We start from the raw sequence: 18691 nt of genomic DNA, 5'->3' as shown, positions 1-18691 counted from the left end.
GACTTTGGAAATATTTCTGGAGTTTGACCTATTCTCATGACCTCCACTGCTTTCTCTGGACAAGCCATCTATTTGTATTATTGCAATAATTTTCCTTTATCCACTAATCATTTTTTTTAACCACAGTTGTCACTGTGATTCTTCACAACAAGCAAATCAAATCATCTCAGTCTGCTTTCAAATGCTTCAATTTCTTTTCATCTTACTGAGACAGAATGTAAAGTCTTACAGATGTACAGCCCCTATAAGATCTGGTCTTGCCTCTTTTCTGTCCTTATGTCCTATCATGTGCTGCCTCACTCACTCTATTCCCACTACAAGGACCTCTAATTCCTTGAACATGCCAAACTTTGCTATTGCCTTGGGGTCTTGATATCTGCTCTTCTTTCCTGGAATGTTCTTCTTCTAGGCAACATCCTGGCTTGTTCCATTACTTCCTGCAGGCTTTTCCTTAGGCACGCTCTTCTTTCTGAGACTTAATTTCTGTTACACTATATAAAACTGCATTACCCGTGCACCTCATCCTGTGTATATTTTGTCTCGTATTTGTCATTGGTTAATGTATTTTAAATCTGCATTTTACTGTCTTTCTCCATTCACTAGAATGTCAACTCCAGGAGAGTAAGGCTGTCTTGTTCATTTCTCCTTTCCTGGTATTCAGAATAGTTCCTGGATCATAGCAGGCACTCAATAAATATTTTTATGAATGAATGGTTCTCAATTCAAGAGCAACCCTGGTATGTAACATTTCCTCTTCTGGTATAGGTCGTGGGTTACAATGAGGAATTTTTTGCTAGATTGTATGAAAAGAATCCAGCTAAACTATTAGATTATGTTATTGATGTTTTACACAGCCCTTATGTAATAATCCCTAGTATAATCAACTCTTAATTACTAATGAATATGCCATTTATGCCAAATTTATTAGTCCAGAAAATGAGTACTATTGAATTTTTATAACCTCCATTTTTAATTTTTACCTTATAAGCTGGCATTCCTCATTTACTAATTTTCTGTTGTCTTTTGTTTTCATTCTAGCATATTTTCAAGAAAGTGACTATTTAAACACTTATTCTTTGTTTTCCCTATTCCCTTTTGGTTTTCCCCAACTCAGAATGCTATACATAGAGCAAAGTGATATCTACATCAGAGTATACTATCAGAAGGAATGGTGCTTAGCACAATGTTACAATCAAGATACACAATCAATAAGTATCTGTTATTGAGAAGAATCAGAGCATTTTGGTGTGAAGAGTAGACAAAACCTAGCACATATCTAATTTTGCCCAAGATGGTTTCCAAGGGAAAATCATTATTTGGTTTAGAATATTGTAACTTATCAAAGTGTATTTCCCATGTCTAGGGGTGTACACAAACACAGCCAAATGCAAATGACACTTGTAATCTATTTTATTGTATTTGAATTATCTGTACCACAGTTACTCTTCTGAATGCTACTATTAATCTCTGTTCTTCATTACTGTTTACTTCCCTATTAGTAAATGAGACCCTCTGGAGCTGAGTAATTCTTCTAGGTTATAAGGGAGCCATTTGTTCAGATGCAGACATGATATACTTAAGTCCAACAGCTGTTATTGCCAGTTTTGAATTAATTCCTGAGAAACTGAGATATATATATTACTAGTGATCTAAAAACCACAAACACTTTGACCTAGTTCACTGAATTATAACCTACATTTCAATTCAGGGATTTATGTGAATTGACACAAACAAAATATACCATTTATGTGGCAGGAATATCTTGTGTTAAACTAATGATTATGACTAATTACCAAGTTAAATGGAAGTTCTGTTGCTATCACTGAAAATGTAATAAATTATTATAGGACAGTTTAGAACTGTTTATGCAGATGTAAAATTGGAATAGCTGTTGCATATTGATACTGATTGACTCAGCTACCTGAATGTTTTTGGTATCTTCTAGTTTGTGATATATAATGATGTTGGAGAAGTTTGATAAATATTTCATCTTGATATTGAGAAACAATTGGTGATTAGGTGACTTTTGCCACAATATGGTGAATGAATTTTTTATTTTTTTATTATTTTATTATTTTTGTTTTTTTACATGGGCAGGCACCGGGAATCGAACCCGGGTCCTCTGGCATGGCAGGCAAGCATTCTTGCCTGCTGAGCCACCGTGGCCCGCCCGGTGAATGAGTTTTTAACAAAGTACTTTGGTTTCGTTCATTAAAGTCACCAACAGCTCTTTTTAGTAATTTTGGAGGTAAGCAAGAATGAATGAAGAAAATTAAGACTCAAAGTTATGCTATAACTTTGAATACTTGTTTAATTTAAATGTGTGCAAGATTGTTATGGAGAGTTACTTCAATCCATAATGAATTTACTCTGGAAACACCTGTTTTAGATGGTTCTAAGAAACTGTCCAATTTTCAAGCTTAGCCCCTACTTTCTCTACTTCTTCGTTCTTGGAAATTTTCCTCCTTGGAATTTAGTCTATTTTAATTTTAGTTTTTTCTTTTGCCTTAATAATAATCACTCCTCCATTTACTTTAGCTAGCCCCTTTCCAGCCTCATACAGTTGCACCTCCATGATTGTTTTCTCTTTTTACCTATAATTTTTATCCATTTCCATGGGTCTTCTTTTGTATGGGTTACTTCCATCCACATATCACTAGTAGTCTGCCTAGATGCTAATGCCAGGGCACTGCTGACCTGAAATGGTTCTGCTAATAACACGGAACCGCTAACCTTCATTGCTTGTCCAACTCTTGATCCCAAACTACCTTTTACTCTGAGTATTATTATTATTATTATTATTTTTACTGTGACCATCTGTCAAACATATTCAAGCCCTCAGCCATTTTTTACTTAAGGTTTTAACTTTTTTATATGTTCTTTCATTTCCATTTTCATTGTACTGTAAGTCCTCATTGCCTTATTTCTGATCTCCAAGCTTCTACAGTCTGCCTTTTGCTGTAGTATCATCATGCTAATCATATCCCTTCCTTGCTAAGAATCCTGAAATGGTTTCCCTTCGCCTCCTCAAAAAAGACAAAATTCCTTAAATAGGCAGTGTAGATTCTTTAGCCATATTTCCCATTATTTCCTTGTAAATCCAGAATTATAAATAGACACATCTACAGATTAGTCCCTGAGCAGATGCTGTTTCTTCCTGCCTTTGTTCTTGTATTTTCTTCTGCTCAGAATCCTGTTCCTGCTCTTCCCACTCCCGCACTCCAATGTCATCTCCTGAATTGCTCATCCTCAACAGCTAATATAAATACCCCTTTGTCATAGTGCCCAGAACAGTTCTCAGGGCGAAAACATTTGATTCTTAATTCTAATACTGACTTGCTTTATGACTTTCAACAAATTATTTACCTTGATTGAATTTTTTTGGTACCATCTGTATGTTGTTATGCTATGTTCTATTACATATTATAATCTAGCTTGACTAATAGCTGTGATTGCTTATTGAACACTGTATGGAATTCCTGTTTCCGTAATACGGTCTGTTACATGTAATTGAAGATCACTTAACCTTTGTGGAATGCATGGGAGAACTATGTTTTAATTTTCTAGATAAGACTCTTTTATTAGTGACTATAGTAAGAATGGAATGAGTGAGTAAATGTCAAAGCATACCTTTAAGTAAAGTGGACGAAAGTGACTGTAAATGTGAAAGTAAGTTTTCCTGGGGATTGGGTGATTGTTAAGTAAAATCTGAATTGTGAGAGGCAGTATTACCTCTGATAGTAGAGAATCCGATCTCATGAATGATCTAAAAGAGTGATTGTCAAACATTATCTTGTATACAGATATGCAAGATAATGAGATCTTCCTAATGTGTAGATTTTTATTAACCTGTTATGGGGTGGGGCCTGGGAATTAGCACTTGTAACAAGCTCTAAGGTGAATCTGATAGTACTGTCTCCAGGACAGTTGAGTAGTAATCATGTTCCTTTTCTTTTACAGGACTGTGGTATATTGCCCTGCCTACAATAGCATTTAGATTTGTGGTTGTTGAAGAGAATCTGTTGAAGCTAGAGTAGATTTTGTGTCCATGTTTCTGTGTCTGTATGACTTATGTTAAGTAAGGATATATGCATTTTTCCCTCTCTTTATTTTCAGAGGAGAGAAATGATTGGATCAGCATTCTATTAAATGCGCTGAAATCACAGTCCCTTACCTCAAATCCTCAAGCAGCTGTTGCACCTGAGAAATGTGGGTATCTTGAATTGAGAGGATATAAAGCCAAAATTTTTACTGTGTTAAGTGGAAACAGCGTGTGGCTTTGCAAAAATGAACAGGTGAGCTGTGTTTCAGTAATTGCAAATAGCTATGCCTTGATTACATTAACAATTATGCTTCATTTGTTAGAATTATCATTGGTTTTTCGTACAGAGTTTTGTTTTTGCCCTGAGTATTCCACTGAATATAACTAACACCTGAATTCTCTCAGTTCATTTAGCAGTAGGAAAGATATCTACATGAAATTTGTGGCTGATCATCACCTTTTTAAAGGGATTGAGGAAAGAGAATCATTGAAAATAATTTTTGAAAAGTATCCCTTAGCTCAAGTTATATCTAAAACTACATGAGAGAAGAATTAAGAACTGATTAGCCATTATAGCTGTTGATGAAATAGGCTGAGTTCTGCACATGCTGTGCAGATGTAACATGTTTCCTTGAGTTTATAGGTATTTTTTTTTCATTTTGAGCAGATGTATTGCCTAGTACAGGAATTAATTGACTAAAGACAAATGATATATATAATATATATACATACACATATATAGATACATATACTTATACACACATACCTATATGTCTATGTGATATTTGTGTATGTGTGTATATATCTTTATTTTATATATATATGTATAATAGATTTGAATTGTTGGGTTATTGAATTTGTTCAATAACTAAGGACTAAATAGAGAATATGCATTTTTAGGAGACTAATGGCAAAACAAATCTTTAACAAATTCTGTTAACTTCATTTGCTTCTGAAGGCTTTCTTTTCCTAAAATTTACAGTTTTTTTTTTAAGTATGCAAAAATTCTTCCTTTACTCTTCATTGGGAATAATTTCTTTTTTCTTAATCTTTTAGCCTAGAGTATATTAGAAATTTAGTAATTATTCATGGGATTGAACTATGTGCTTTGGACATCTGATATAAGATTAACTTATTTTAGGATACATTATAATGGGTTATGGTTAGGTGAAATATAAATGCTAACTATTTTTATTACAAGAATTAAGTATATCAACTCAAAGCAAACAGTAGTTTCAAACAAATTAACTGTTAGATCTTTATCTAAGGGATCCTCTGAACTTCAGTGTGAACTTACTCATTGCATTTTTTTGTATAAAATTTCTTGGTCAATTAACTATGGAAGACATTGAGCACTGTTGGGATATTAATAACTTAGATAGTTAACATTTTCCTCAAGAGCAAGGGTGATGTACAGCTTAATAACATGTACAAACTGAGTATAAGAATTTTCAGTCTGTGAAGTAGATGATTAAAACTTTTTTAGTAGAATGAAGGTTAAAAATGCATAATTTGCTTGTATCAGTATAGAAGTTACTCTGCCAAATTAATTGAAGTATTCATTTTTTACTTTCACAGACTCAGTGGACTTCAAACTATTAATTTTCATTGCTTACATTAGCTAGATTGTCTGAATTTATATTGTTACTCCATAGAAGTAAGATAGATATTTTAAAAGGTTTATTAACATTTTCTAATTAGCAAAAAATTATGAGAAATTATTGTTTTAGTACTAGTAATTGAGCATAAAAATCAATAGTAGTGACTACATTTATTGAGTGCCAGGTACTGTGTTAATTAATTTATGACATCCTCTTTAAAACTTCTCCACAAATGTAGGAGGAAGATATTACCATCCATTTTTTATACATGAGGAAAACGAGGATTAAATAACTTTATAGTTCCTCATACAGAAATTAATTTAAAACCAAAATTTTATAACTTAAATTTAGCTTTTTACCTGATATGCCGCACTGTCTTTTTAAACTTTATGGTAAAAAGAAATGCTTTCGTCTGTGAATTTTTAGAAATCGCCTAAAGATTCTTCCTGTGAATGGCTTAGTTGCCTGGGAGTTTCAGAGCATGCATCAATTAACTTTGTATACCGTATGTCAGGTACTCTAATAATGATATGTGTATGCAGAAGAAAAACATATATCTTGTCTTCCAGGAGGAGGAGTCAGCCCAAACCAGCATTTGTGATGGCTAGTCAGCTTACAGCTCTATTAGGTTGTGCAGATAAAGAAATGCAGAGAAAGGCCTCTAACTAAGCCTGGGTGGGAATCGGAAACACTTCCAAGTGTGCAAGTAATAAATGGATAAATTTTTGCTTCTTAAAAATTAAAGCCTTAGTGATAAGTTCCTGGACCCTACCCTATCTCTTGAGAGGCAATCTTGTTTTTTTTTAAATTTTTTAGGCTAATGTGTGTGAATTTTCCATTTTAACCATTTTAACCATCAGTGATATCTATTACTTTCAAAATGTTGTGCTACCATCACCAACATCCATTCCTCCGATTTTTTCATCGCCTTACATAGAAACTCTGCATTCATTAAGCAGTAACTCCTCTGGTAATCATATTTTGTTATGCGTTCACGTGCCTATATATGCACAATTGTTTATATTATATATACAATATTGTTTAAATATTGTACCATATTATATGGAGCCAGGTGTGAAAGGACTTGGTCAGGAGGTGAGTCTTAAAGGATTGGTTAGCTCTAGACTGAGTAGAAAAGTTAAAGAAGGCCCTTTCTGTTTTGGCCCTGATATATCATTCCAGCTTCATTTATTTTTACATCTTTCTCTCCAGATTGCAAGTTACTTATTGGTTGTCTGACATGGTTGCACAGGTTGTGTGAAGAACCCTGTGTAATGTGCTAAGGAGTCTTTCTCCTGAACACAGTGGAGTAGGGGGCATCAGACATGTGGTTTAGACAAAACGCTAAACAATATTCAACTTCTAAAAGCCACACACACGCACACACCACACACAAAGGTGAGGAAAAAATCCATTCATCTTAAAAATGTAAGAGGTGTTAGATTTAAATGTCTGTATCTTAGTTTGTACTGGATCTAATTTACTGTCATGCTTTGAAGCCTAAATATTTTAATTTTAAAATGGTGAATTTATTGCCCAGATGAATAGCATGAATAGAGTAAAAAATAGACAGCTGATCTACAATGTGACCATTCTAACATATGGACTATTTTCAGTTTTATTGCTTGTATTTAAACATACTTTTAATAATTTACTTTGAAAGTAACTCCAGAGAGAGTAAATAGACAGTGGATAGAGGTATAAAAATAGCTATTACAGCATATGTGACGAGTTATTAAAGAGGAAGCTTATTTAAAACAAAGAAAATTAGACTGAGAAGTAGGAGTTTGGGATTGTGTCATTCTTGCTATACTCCTAATTGGCTCTGGTAATTAACTTAGTCTCTTTAGGTTTAAATGGCAGCATGTAAAGAGGGTGTTTCAGTTTGCTAAAACTTCCAGAATGCATTAAACCAGAAATGGGCTAGCTTTTTCAAAGGGGATTTATTAGGTTACAAATTTATGGTTCTAAGGCCATAAAATTATCCCAGCTAAGGTATCAGCAAGAGGATATCTTCACTGAAGAAAGGCCGATGGTGTCCTGGGTTCCTCTGTCCCATGGAATGTCCCATTCTGGCTCTTCTCACCTGGGTTGGTTTCAAAATGACTCTCTCAGCTCCTGTGGGTCCTTCTGGCTTCTCCTGGGATGTTTTCTTTCTTAGCTTTCTCTACCCATGAGTTCTCTAAAAGGACTCTAGTAAAGGATTAAGACCCATCTTGAATGGGTGGGGTATATCTCCATGGAACCTAATCAGAAGGTCTCCCCCTAATAATAGGTCTTTCCCCACAAGACTGAGTGAAAAGAGCATAGGCTTTTCTGGGGTACATAACAGATTCAAAAAAGCACAGAGGGCTTGATGGACTACTCTCTCTTAAGGCCATCACTTAAGTTGTCTGTTCAAATTTTGGATTTCTGGGCCCATCCCGAACTCATTAATTGAGAATTTCTGGGGATGGGGATGTTGGAATCTGTATTCATGAATGAAGTGATTCAGTGACAGGGATTCCAAAATCATATACTTTATAAACGCTACTGTAAGGCTTTTTTGTGCTTCAAAAATGATAGTCTTTCAGGTGATCATCCAGGGAAAGAGAGCAGGATATTTCTAGGAGAGTGTTAAACTATAGAAAAAAAGGCTTCAGCATTAATGAGATAAGTGCTTTTTTAGTTCATCCCACAACTCAGTCTTACGTACTTTTTTGGTGACTAACTGATTGAACATTTTGAAATGTTTGCAAACAAATGTTTAAATGAAAAGTTAAGAAAATGAATTTTGGTGGTAATGAATTTTTTAATTTTGAAAACTCATTCTATTTATACTATTCTGAACTAAGCTACTTATATTTTTTTGCTAAAATCTCAGTAATTTTGCCTGAATTTTTAATTTACGTAATTTAATAAGCTTACATGTTCTACCTTAACCATTTATTTTGTTTTTCTTAACACGGACTTTTATTACTAGAGGATACTCTATTGAAGAAATTAAAAAACTCCATTTCTAAAAGCAGCGTAAAGGAAAGTGTTTAAACACCTGGAAAGATGCTTTTCAACTATTACTTCTTATTAGTTCCTTACATTTTCTATGTCTGGAAATCTACTGTGGTTTTGTAGATTATTGTTTATCTTTTCTGGAACGCTCTCTCTACTTCCAGTAGGTTCTTTACGATTTCATGCCATACATGCCTACAAAAATATTGTCATAGTTTTTCCTCCTTCCTCTGAATCTGCCTTTCCTACTGAATCAAGAAGTTATATTTTCTAAGTTAAAGTAGCGATTGAAATAGACCATTGTGACAATTATCTTTGCTTATTTTTAAAATTCCTTCTCTTTATCAAGAGAAATGGCATTATAGTAAGGGGATTCCAGTCTGCGCAATCTTAATGACAGTTTACTAACTATTCTAAAATCCATAAATAATGGACTTGAACACCAGATTAATGTAGACTTTTGTATTTTCCAGTTGCTTAGCTCAAGGGCTCACTTTTTGGGTCCCTTTCTTTCCCTTTCATTCATTGGCAGATTGTAGCAATTGAAACATTGAGTAGGTCTTAGGTACGCAGGAGAAGGGTCTTTGAGAATGTTAGTCTGTCCTTCCCCGAACAGGCCAGAAGAGGAAGTTTTAAAGTGCTGTTAAGAGAGTGCTTAAAACACTTGTTAGAGAGGAAGAGGGAATAGTAGAAACTGACACTAAAATTTGTTACCTAATTATTCTGTTGCAAAACACTATGTGCTATGATTACATAAATTAAATGTCATCCCTTAAAATATGTAACACTATTTCATAACACTACTCTGTGGGTTTTAATTTTTTCACATTCCCTTCGATTTCTTGAAACAAAAAAAATATAGAAACATAAAAAAATCTTTTGTGTTTTAGATACTTGTAATATATCACAATTATGATCATTTTCCACATTGTTACTTCAACTTTGTATAAAATGAGGGATGTAATTGAGTTTGTGTATGTAAGTAATACCACAGTCACTACATTTCTGGATACATTCATCTACTTAACAAAGTAGATGGGCCTTCTAATTTCTGGTCCTGCCCCGGGCACTTGGGGTGTAGTTGTGATTCATAAGAACCTTGTTATCTGAGAGCTTACATTTTTGGTAAGGGGTAGCACAAGGAGATTTAAAAAAAAAAATATGAGATTTCTGGTAGTTTTCTGTATAAGCAATTTTTTCTTTTTTATTATTCCTTGGACAAGAATCCCTTCCCTTTCCTAAAGAGTAGTTTATATTTAAAATGCTGTTAGTCCTATGAAGAGGAACCAGTTTCAGTTTAATCTGAAACATTTTAGAATTGTAATTTTTATATTCCCAGATTAATAGCATACATGTTTACTTTTTTCACTATTGTATCCTCAGGAATACAAGGCAAGTAACTAGTACTCAGTAAATTTTTGTAGAATTAGCTTGTAGAGTTAATGGTCGTTTATGGCTATTTTTTTCATTTTACTGACTTTAAAACATTTTTTATTGTGAGGTATTCGTGTATACAAAAAAGCAATGAATTTCAAAGTGCATTTTAGCACGTAGTTATGAAACAGATTTCAAAGTTTGGTATGGATTAGGTTCACAATTTCAGGTTTTTACTTCTAGCTGCTCCAAGACCCTGGAGACTGAAAAATATCAGTATAATGATTTAGCAGTCATGTTTTTTTGTTAAATCCTGACTTCTCTGTTGTAATTCCTCCTCCCTTGATCTTCCTTTGATAATTTTTTTTCATGTTAATAAGGAATGTCAACAATATGGGATGGGGGAGGGAACTGGTTGATGTTCTTAGACTGGCACCTCTGGGTTTTAGGACTTACCTGGCCTAGGAACCATCTGAAGATTTTAGGTTCCTGAAAAGTGCACTTAATGCATGAAACTTTTGTAGGATCTCAGATAGAACCCTTGGTGTTCTTTAAGGTTAACAGGTATGATGTTGGTTGGGGTTTGGTAATGTGACAGTTTGCAACTATCTAGCTGAGGCTTGCAAATGAGTAGCCACCAGAATAGCCTCTCCATTCCGTTGGCACTCTCTTAGCCAGTGATACCTTATTTTGTTACGTTTCTTTTCCCTCTCTTGTTCAAGAAGGTGTTGTTAATCCCAAGGTGCCAGGGCCGGACTCATACCCCTGGATGTCATGTTCCATATAGAGGGGAGGGATTTTACTTCCTTTTGAAGTTATTTTTCTTCTCTATGAATCATCTCTTCATCTTCTTTACCCATTTATTAAATAGGATTTTATTGTTTTCTTTGTAGCTTCTTTAAGTTTATTGTATAAGAATGATATTAATCTTCATTCGTATTTTCTACAACTGTTCTGAGCTGTTGCTTATGTTTCATTTTCCATTTAGTTTTTGTTGTTATAGTAGTTTTATTTACATGATTTAAATTGTCCTTTATTCTGTAATTTAAAAGTTTACAATTTTTTTATAAATTGTGAAAATTTTTTATAAAAATAGAAAAAATTATTTTCTATATTTATTTTAAAGTGTCATGGATATACTATATAAGCCAGTATTTTGAACATTTTAAATGATAATCAAATATGAACACACACTGAAATTTATTTAATGCCATATGTATGGTATTTCTAGTTGAGTGAAATTTCTGCAAATGGAAGTGAAGTAAATTTAGAAAATTAGCTTTGTTCTCCATTTGTTGGGTTGTCCTGACAGCCAGTCTCTTATCTTTTCCTGATGAATGTTTGAACATCATGTTAATATTAGTAAATTGATTACAACCAGATGTCTTGCTTGGTGAGTTTGGGTATCCTATTCATGATAATTGTGCCATTGAGGTTTTAACTACATAAATTCACTTGATTAAATATTCTCAAATCAGGTTATAAAAAGAGACTCATTGCCCTTCATTCCCCTAACATAATGTTCCCTGGTGCTTTGGCATGGGAATGCAACACTAATAGAATTTAAATAGACCTCATAGGGCTGTGGGTTGTATGGCACAGAAAGAAGCAGCAGGATGTAGGTGGTGCCCCCAAATTATCTGGCCAAATTCTGCATCTGGTGTTTCCCAGAAATTCTGGTGCCAATGTCATGCAATGCCACATCTGTTTTCAACAAATGTTTAAATGCTGAGTTCTTAAATTCCTGGCATGGAAACTTGGCATCCAGTATTTCCAAAAATAGGCTTAAGATTTCAGCAAATTGGGGGTTAACAAACTCTTTAAAAATATCTTTGTTTAGGAATCAATCTTTTGTTTTGCTCTTTCACTGTGTAGTTTTAAAATGTAGTTTTAGCGAGGTTCTGTTGCTACAAAGTCATATAAATAATCTGTTTCAGTAGTTTGCAGATATTTACCATTAATTCTATATGAATGGCTATTATGGAATCATTGCTGTATTTCCAGTTATTGTAGATAGAATGGAAATATTTTCTATGAAGATAAATTCTTTGTTTAGAACTCTCAAATGAAAGGACTGCCTGTGTATCAGATCCGTAATTTATATTGCTTAATTTAATTTTTTTAGCAATGCTGATGAAGGTAGCTACTACTCTTGCTTCATAAATGAAGAGATTGGAATCTAGATAAACCAAATAACTTGCTGATGGTCATTCGGTCTGTGAGAGGCTTAGTCAGGCTTCTCTCCCAGGTCTGACTCCAATACGATACCACTTGGTCGTTAGCCCTGACACACTGTCCAGATCTGCCTTGCCATATGTGGCCATGGTTATTGATGTTAGCCTGGGATTCATGGTTTCTGAGACTCTAAATTCTGTAGCAGCAAACTAAATGTAAACTGTTGTTTACCCCAGAATCTGTTTTTGGTTTTGTACTCACTATAATAATATAATTCCATCCACTGAATTTCTGTGCTATAGTCTTTCTAATCCAATTTGCTGCATTTAAAAAAGTCGAATGTTTGGTTCGTCCCTGACTTTTACCTGTTATTTAAAAAATGAAAAAGAGTTCAGAATCAGATTGTAATTAATAGGTAATTAATGTGAAATGAAAAATTAACTTTTTTTTATTCCTTTATTTTGGTGTTTTAAAATTTATTGTTGTAATTAAAGATTAATAGGTAATACATTCACTTGACTTCAGATTCAAAAGGCATAAAATAAAAATAATAACAAAGCTAACTGGTATTATGTAGTATTTACTGCATCCTAAGCCTTCTTCTAATGATTTTTAATGTGTATTAACTTATTTAATCCTCATAATACTGATGCAATAGATCCTACTATTATTATCTTCAATTTTACAAGTGAGTGAACTGAAGCAGGAGAGAGAAGTGTATTTGAACCACAGGCACCTCTTTTGTTAGCCATCTAGTTTCACTTCCCTCAGATAGCTAATAACAATTTCTCATATATCCTTCCAAAGATAATATGTAAATGATAAACAGATATGAAGATATGGATATGTGGATATGTATGTTTTTATGTTCAAATATATTCCTTTCCTCTTTAAACAAATAGCAACCTATCAAGAGACAATTGTCAGTATCTTGCTTTTTCCAGTTAATGATAGAGCTTGAGGATCATTTAATACGGGTAAGCAGAGAAACTCTGTTTATTTTACAGTGACACATCTGTTGGTGATCAGCTGAACCATGGTTTACCTATATGGTAAACTTTTTAAGGTTCAATTATATACATATTTTAAGTAGTTTAATTATTAAATCTAAATACATAGAGCGCAATATATTCTATTTTAACTTGGGATTTTTCTCAATACTGCCATTTATATATTGATAAAACTATTTCACGTGTTCATTGCTAAATGCCTCATTAAAAAAAAAAACCTCTTGATTTTGCTAAATGACATCCGTACCCCTCTCCTAGAAGCTCCATAAAGCTAAGCTAATAAAAGATGTAATAAAAGATGTGTATGTGTGTGTGTTTCATGTGTAATTGTGTTGTAGAAGTAAAGTAAGAATAAAAGGATTGTAATGGAAATATTTTTATTGATGAATTTTTACCTATGTTTGCGTAGTTCATAATAAAGATAGATAAGTTATATTTGAACAAGAACTTTTCTCTAAACAAAATACCTTTTTTTCTTTCCTTTCCATTTTCAGATTAGGCTTTGTAGAACTTAATGAAAAGCAAATCATTTAAGAAGTAGCTAAGAGTCTTTCAGTTTTATGATTCTCTGTAATTAGATTTAATTCATTGATTTTTTTTAGACACATTTGTTTTGGATTAATATAGCTCTAATTAGCAGAAAATAATTAGTGGAGATATTTAAATTGTATGTTCAGGCATGAGGTTAATTTTAAGTTGATGTTTAAAAAACTGTCAAGAAAGGTCAATTAAATGGTATGTACTTCACCCGATACTATCTTCTGCCATATTTCCTTATTTTCTCATCTTTTTTCATTTTGTTCTCACTTTAAGAAAACACTTAAAAGTGGAAATATGTAAGCCAGGGTAAAAATATGGTAGTATTTGATATTGCATAGACTATATTATAAATTCTGCCCATATACCATATACACACATAGACACACACACACACACACCTTGTGTAAATATAAACAATTTCATATTCAGATAGCATCATCACAAATTATTCTTATATAAATCTAAGTATAAATGGATTTAAATGTTTCCATGTAAAAAGACGTAATTATATAAAAGTTAGCACTTTTAAGAATTTTGTTGGCAGCTAATCTCATGGGCCTATCAGATTTTGTACACTTCTATTGAAAGGATCTTCAAAATTTTCAGTATTTGCTTGTATATAATTCATTTTTTCTTAGCTGTATATTTTAGCGTCCTTTTCTATTTTGCTGCCTGTTGGAATAACAAACAAACAAACAAACAAAAACTACTCTGAAGACACTTCTTTTATGTTTGCAACATATTTTGCAACATAGAAGTTCCTGTAGGTCAAGGATGGGTATTTCAGTTTGATTAGCATGTGTACATATTAGCTCACAAAAATTGGGGTCCTCAAGATAAAATATGTTTAAGACTTTGTTTGTAGTATCAAGACATGTTAGATACATTTCATTGAATAGGGCCAGTGAGGAAATGTTTTACATCTCATTATGGAGCTGGGTGTATGGGTTACCAACAATATGTTTAACATCTAAATCATTCACTGAACTCATATATTAACAGTGTAGAGTCATTTGGGGATTTCTGCTCAGTTGTGAAATGACATCTCTAAGTGACTGTTTCTAAATAGAAAAACAATCTATCTCACTGTACTTTTTTAACTTTAAAATTAAAAGCACCTTGCCTAATATATGAGAAATAGTAGAGGTAATTTCAAATATATGATGTATGTGCAAGTTACAGAAGGATTTTACTAATGATTTATTAAGTTCACACATTGTGGATTTTCAGTGGCAATAAGAGAGAATACAACCAACTATTCCTTGAATAGGAATAAACTATTCACTGTCCCATTTTCTTCATGCAAAAGTGCTTAAGTCCTTAACCACTGTGTATAAATATCAGTAAACGTAGTGGTTTGTAGCGCTTTCTTCAGTGTTTGCTTTTCAAATTGGACTTTCTTCTGCATTTAGTGGCCTTGTGTGTTTGTTTTTTTTTTTTTTTCCTGTGTATTTGTGTATATCTATGTCTGTCTAATCTGTGTCTAGTTAATCTTGTGATTTGTGGCTGGGTTTGCTTGGATTACCTTATGTATCCTGTTTCTTCTACATAGGAGACAAAATGTGCTTATAGCAAGAGTGCTTACTTTGAGATGCTTATATAGATACTCTAGTATGCTTTCTTGTTAAAACCAGATTGTGGATAGGTGTGTGACCTCCTTACTTTGCAGAACTGAATGAATTTGGGTTTTTTTTTTTTGACATTAAGCTGATCTGTGTTTTAGCTTTACGTAACTGTCACTTCCTCTAAAAAACCTCTTATGAATATAAAGGTCTTGTTTCTGGGCTGGGACACAGTACTTATTCTACAGCCATGCATTTTTCTTTCATTGTACTTATTGCTGTGATTCTCTCTCATTCCCTCATCAGTCTATAAATTTACCCAGGGCTATACTGTTCTTTTATGTGGTCCCAGGACTTGGCACAATTTCTGCCACTTAGTAGATATTTAATGTACATTGCTTTTCCAGGACTAATTTCCCCATTTTTAAAAAGGCAGTATCTGCTTATCTGACAGAGTCATTCAGAAAATCAAATGAGAATTCATAGCTATTTATAAACTTTAGAGCACTATACAATTATGGTCTGCATGTTTAATGAAGTCTCCTTTTAAAGCATCTGCACATTAACACAGTACAAATAGGATCTTGACAATCCAAGGTTTCATTATCTTCTGGCTGGTCTAATTTTAACCAATAGGTGTTATGATTTCAGATGATTTTGTATAATATGATTACTTGGTTTCATTTATACAGAAGTCAGAGAGGAGTGTTTACTCTTAAAACTCTTGAGAATTACATAGTCATAGTTTAGTTTTGTTTTTAAACTAAAGATTCTTAGTTCCTTGCCTCCAGTTCATGGAATTGGAATCTCAGGATGGCAGAGAGAGATTGCCATGGGTAATTTTGATGAACATCTAGGAATAAGAAATTTTCTAAGTATCTTCTAAATATTGACTGAAAAAAAAATGGGTTAACATCACCCAAAACATTCTAAATGGGAATTAGCTTTCTGCAGCACTGACATTTATTTTGTTACTTTGGTGTACTTTTTAAAATCAGTCTGTGCTGGTGAGTTCACTGAATACTTTTAATTGCTAACCATATGGCCATGTAAGCAGCAGATAAATGGGTTACAGTTTTCCAGGCTAAAAATGTCATCTTTGCCTTGCCTTCAGGAAAGTTTGGAACCTTGAGCCAATGCTGGTTCACTTTTTTCACGGACATGCCACTTTATATGTAGACATTCCATGATTCATTTTGTAGAGATAAGGAGACCATCTATTTAAGCAACAACCTTGATTAGGGTCATCTGTTTCCATAAGAGGTTGCCATTCTTAGCATCTGCTGGTCTGATGATCAGAGTATATGTCTCTGCCCTTAATAACATACAGTACCTCCAGGCCAGGCCTTCATCAGAGTATATAATCTGGAGTGGTCAGGTATCCAGCCCTTGTCAAAAGCTTCTTGCAAAGAATTATTTGAAGGACATGCAATCTAACTGTTCTCTTCTAGAGTTTATATCTGTATCTAGAAGTTTATATCTATCTAGAGTTTATATCTGTACCCAAGCTGGGTCATCAGAAAACTGTTTTAAAATGATCTGATCTTGCTATTTCACTTTACTTCCACATTTATGAAAGAGATGTTAATTTCCCAGTCACATGCATTGGTACATTAGCCAACAGTCACATTATCCACTTGCAGCATTGGTATGGATAATTGAGATTAAAAAATAATAATAAATATAATGCTGTATGACAGATTAGAAAACTCTGATTCTCTATCACCCTAATATAGAAGAGATCACATTAAATTCAGTGTTTGTCAAGTATTTATACTATACAAAGTGAAAGTATATCTTTCCTATTCTACTAATTATTTTACAGCATGAAATTGTAAATTTTTAAATTTTTTTTCAAAATTAAAATATGTTTTTGTTAGAGAAGTTGTGGGTTTACAAAACAATCATGCATGATATACAGGATTCCCATATACCGCTCTACCACAACACCTTACATTCGTGTGGAACATTTGTTACAATCGATGACAGCACTTTTTTTATAATAGAACTGTATTTTTAACAGTAGTTACCTTTGTTACAATTGGTGAAAGATATTAAAATTGTACTGTTATCTATTGTCCATAATTTACATTAGGAATTTATTTTTTCCATATGCCATCCTATTATTAATATCTTGCATTAATAGCATACATTTGTTAAAATTTATGAAAGAACATTCTTATACTTGTACTTGAATAACTACAGTTCATCATCTACAATATGGTTCACTGTGCTGTTTTAACTTTTAATTTTTATTCTAGTAATATATACATATTAAAGTTTCCCATTTTAATCACATTCACCTCTATAATTCAATGCTGTTGATTGCACTCACAATAATGTGCTACCAACACCACCATGCATTTCTAAACTCTTAACCATCAAACTAAAAAGAAATTCCGTACAAGTTAAGCATCATCTCTCCTTTCTCTGGGCCCACTATATCTCCTGCGAACCAGTAATCTAAATTCTAACTCTATGAATTTGGTTACCATAATTAATTCATATCAGTGAGATCATACAGTATTTTTCCTTTTGTGTCTGTCACATTTCACTCGGCATAATGTCCTAAAGCTTCATTCATGTTGATCCACACATTAGGAATTCATTCCTTTTCACTGTTGAATAATTTTCCATTGTGTGTGTGTGTGTGTGTGTGTGTGTGTGTGTGTGTGTGTGTGTGTATATATATACCACATTTTGTTTAACCATTCAACAGTTGATGAACACTTGGGTTTCTTCCATTTTTTGGCAATCGAAAATAGTACAGCTATGACTATTGTTATGCAAATACCTGTTCTAATCCCTGTTTTCAGTTCTTCTGGGTTTATTTATAGTAGCCTCTGGAACATATAATAATTCTATATTTAGTTTCCTGAGCACTGCCAAATCATCTTCCATGGCAGCTGTACCATTTTACATTCCCTCCGGCAATGAATACTTATTTCCAACATTTGTAGTTTTCTGTTTTTTTTTTTTTTTTTTTTATAAATATTGGCCATTCTAGTAGGTGTGAAATGATATCTCATTGTGGTTTTGATTTGCATTTCCCGAATAGCTAGTTATGTTGAGCATCTTTTCATGTGTTTTTTAGCCATTTGTATTTCTTCTTTGTAGAAATGTCTTTTCAAGTCTTTTGCCCGTTTTTTAATTGAGTTGCTTATCTTTTTATTGTTGAATTGTAGGATTTGTTATATATATATTCTGGATTATAAACTCTTACTAGATATGTGGTTTCCAAATATTTTATCCCATTGAATAGGCTTTCTTTTCACTTTTGTGATAAAGTCCTTTGATGTGCAAAAGTTTTTAATTTTGAGGAAGTCACGTTTATCTACTTTTTCTTTCATTGATTGTACTTTGGGTGTAAGATCTAATAAACCATTGCCTACTATAAGA

At 33.1% G+C, this 18691-nt stretch overlaps 1 protein-coding gene across 6 annotated transcripts in view; it reads left to right on the top strand.

Moving 5' to 3' along the window:
* The window catches only part of ARAP2 (ArfGAP with RhoGAP domain, ankyrin repeat and PH domain 2), a 267935-nt gene that overhangs the window by 123541 nt on the left and 125703 nt on the right, over nucleotides 1-18691 (top strand). For all 6 annotated transcript variants that reach the window (XM_077136560.1, XM_077136561.1, XM_077136562.1 and 3 more), the window contains exon 10: nucleotides 4117-4295. In XM_077136560.1, the coding sequence (XP_076992675.1) occupies nucleotides 4117-4295 (179 nt within the window). The remainder of the gene's footprint in view (nucleotides 1-4116; nucleotides 4296-18691) is intronic.

This window comes from Tamandua tetradactyla, chromosome 19 (genome assembly GCF_023851605.1).
Source record: "Tamandua tetradactyla isolate mTamTet1 chromosome 19, mTamTet1.pri, whole genome shotgun sequence".
NCBI classification, from domain to species: Eukaryota; Metazoa; Chordata; class Mammalia; order Pilosa; family Myrmecophagidae; genus Tamandua; species Tamandua tetradactyla.
Note: the sequence above shows the minus strand (reverse complement) of the source record. Positions and strands in the feature narration are given on the sequence as shown.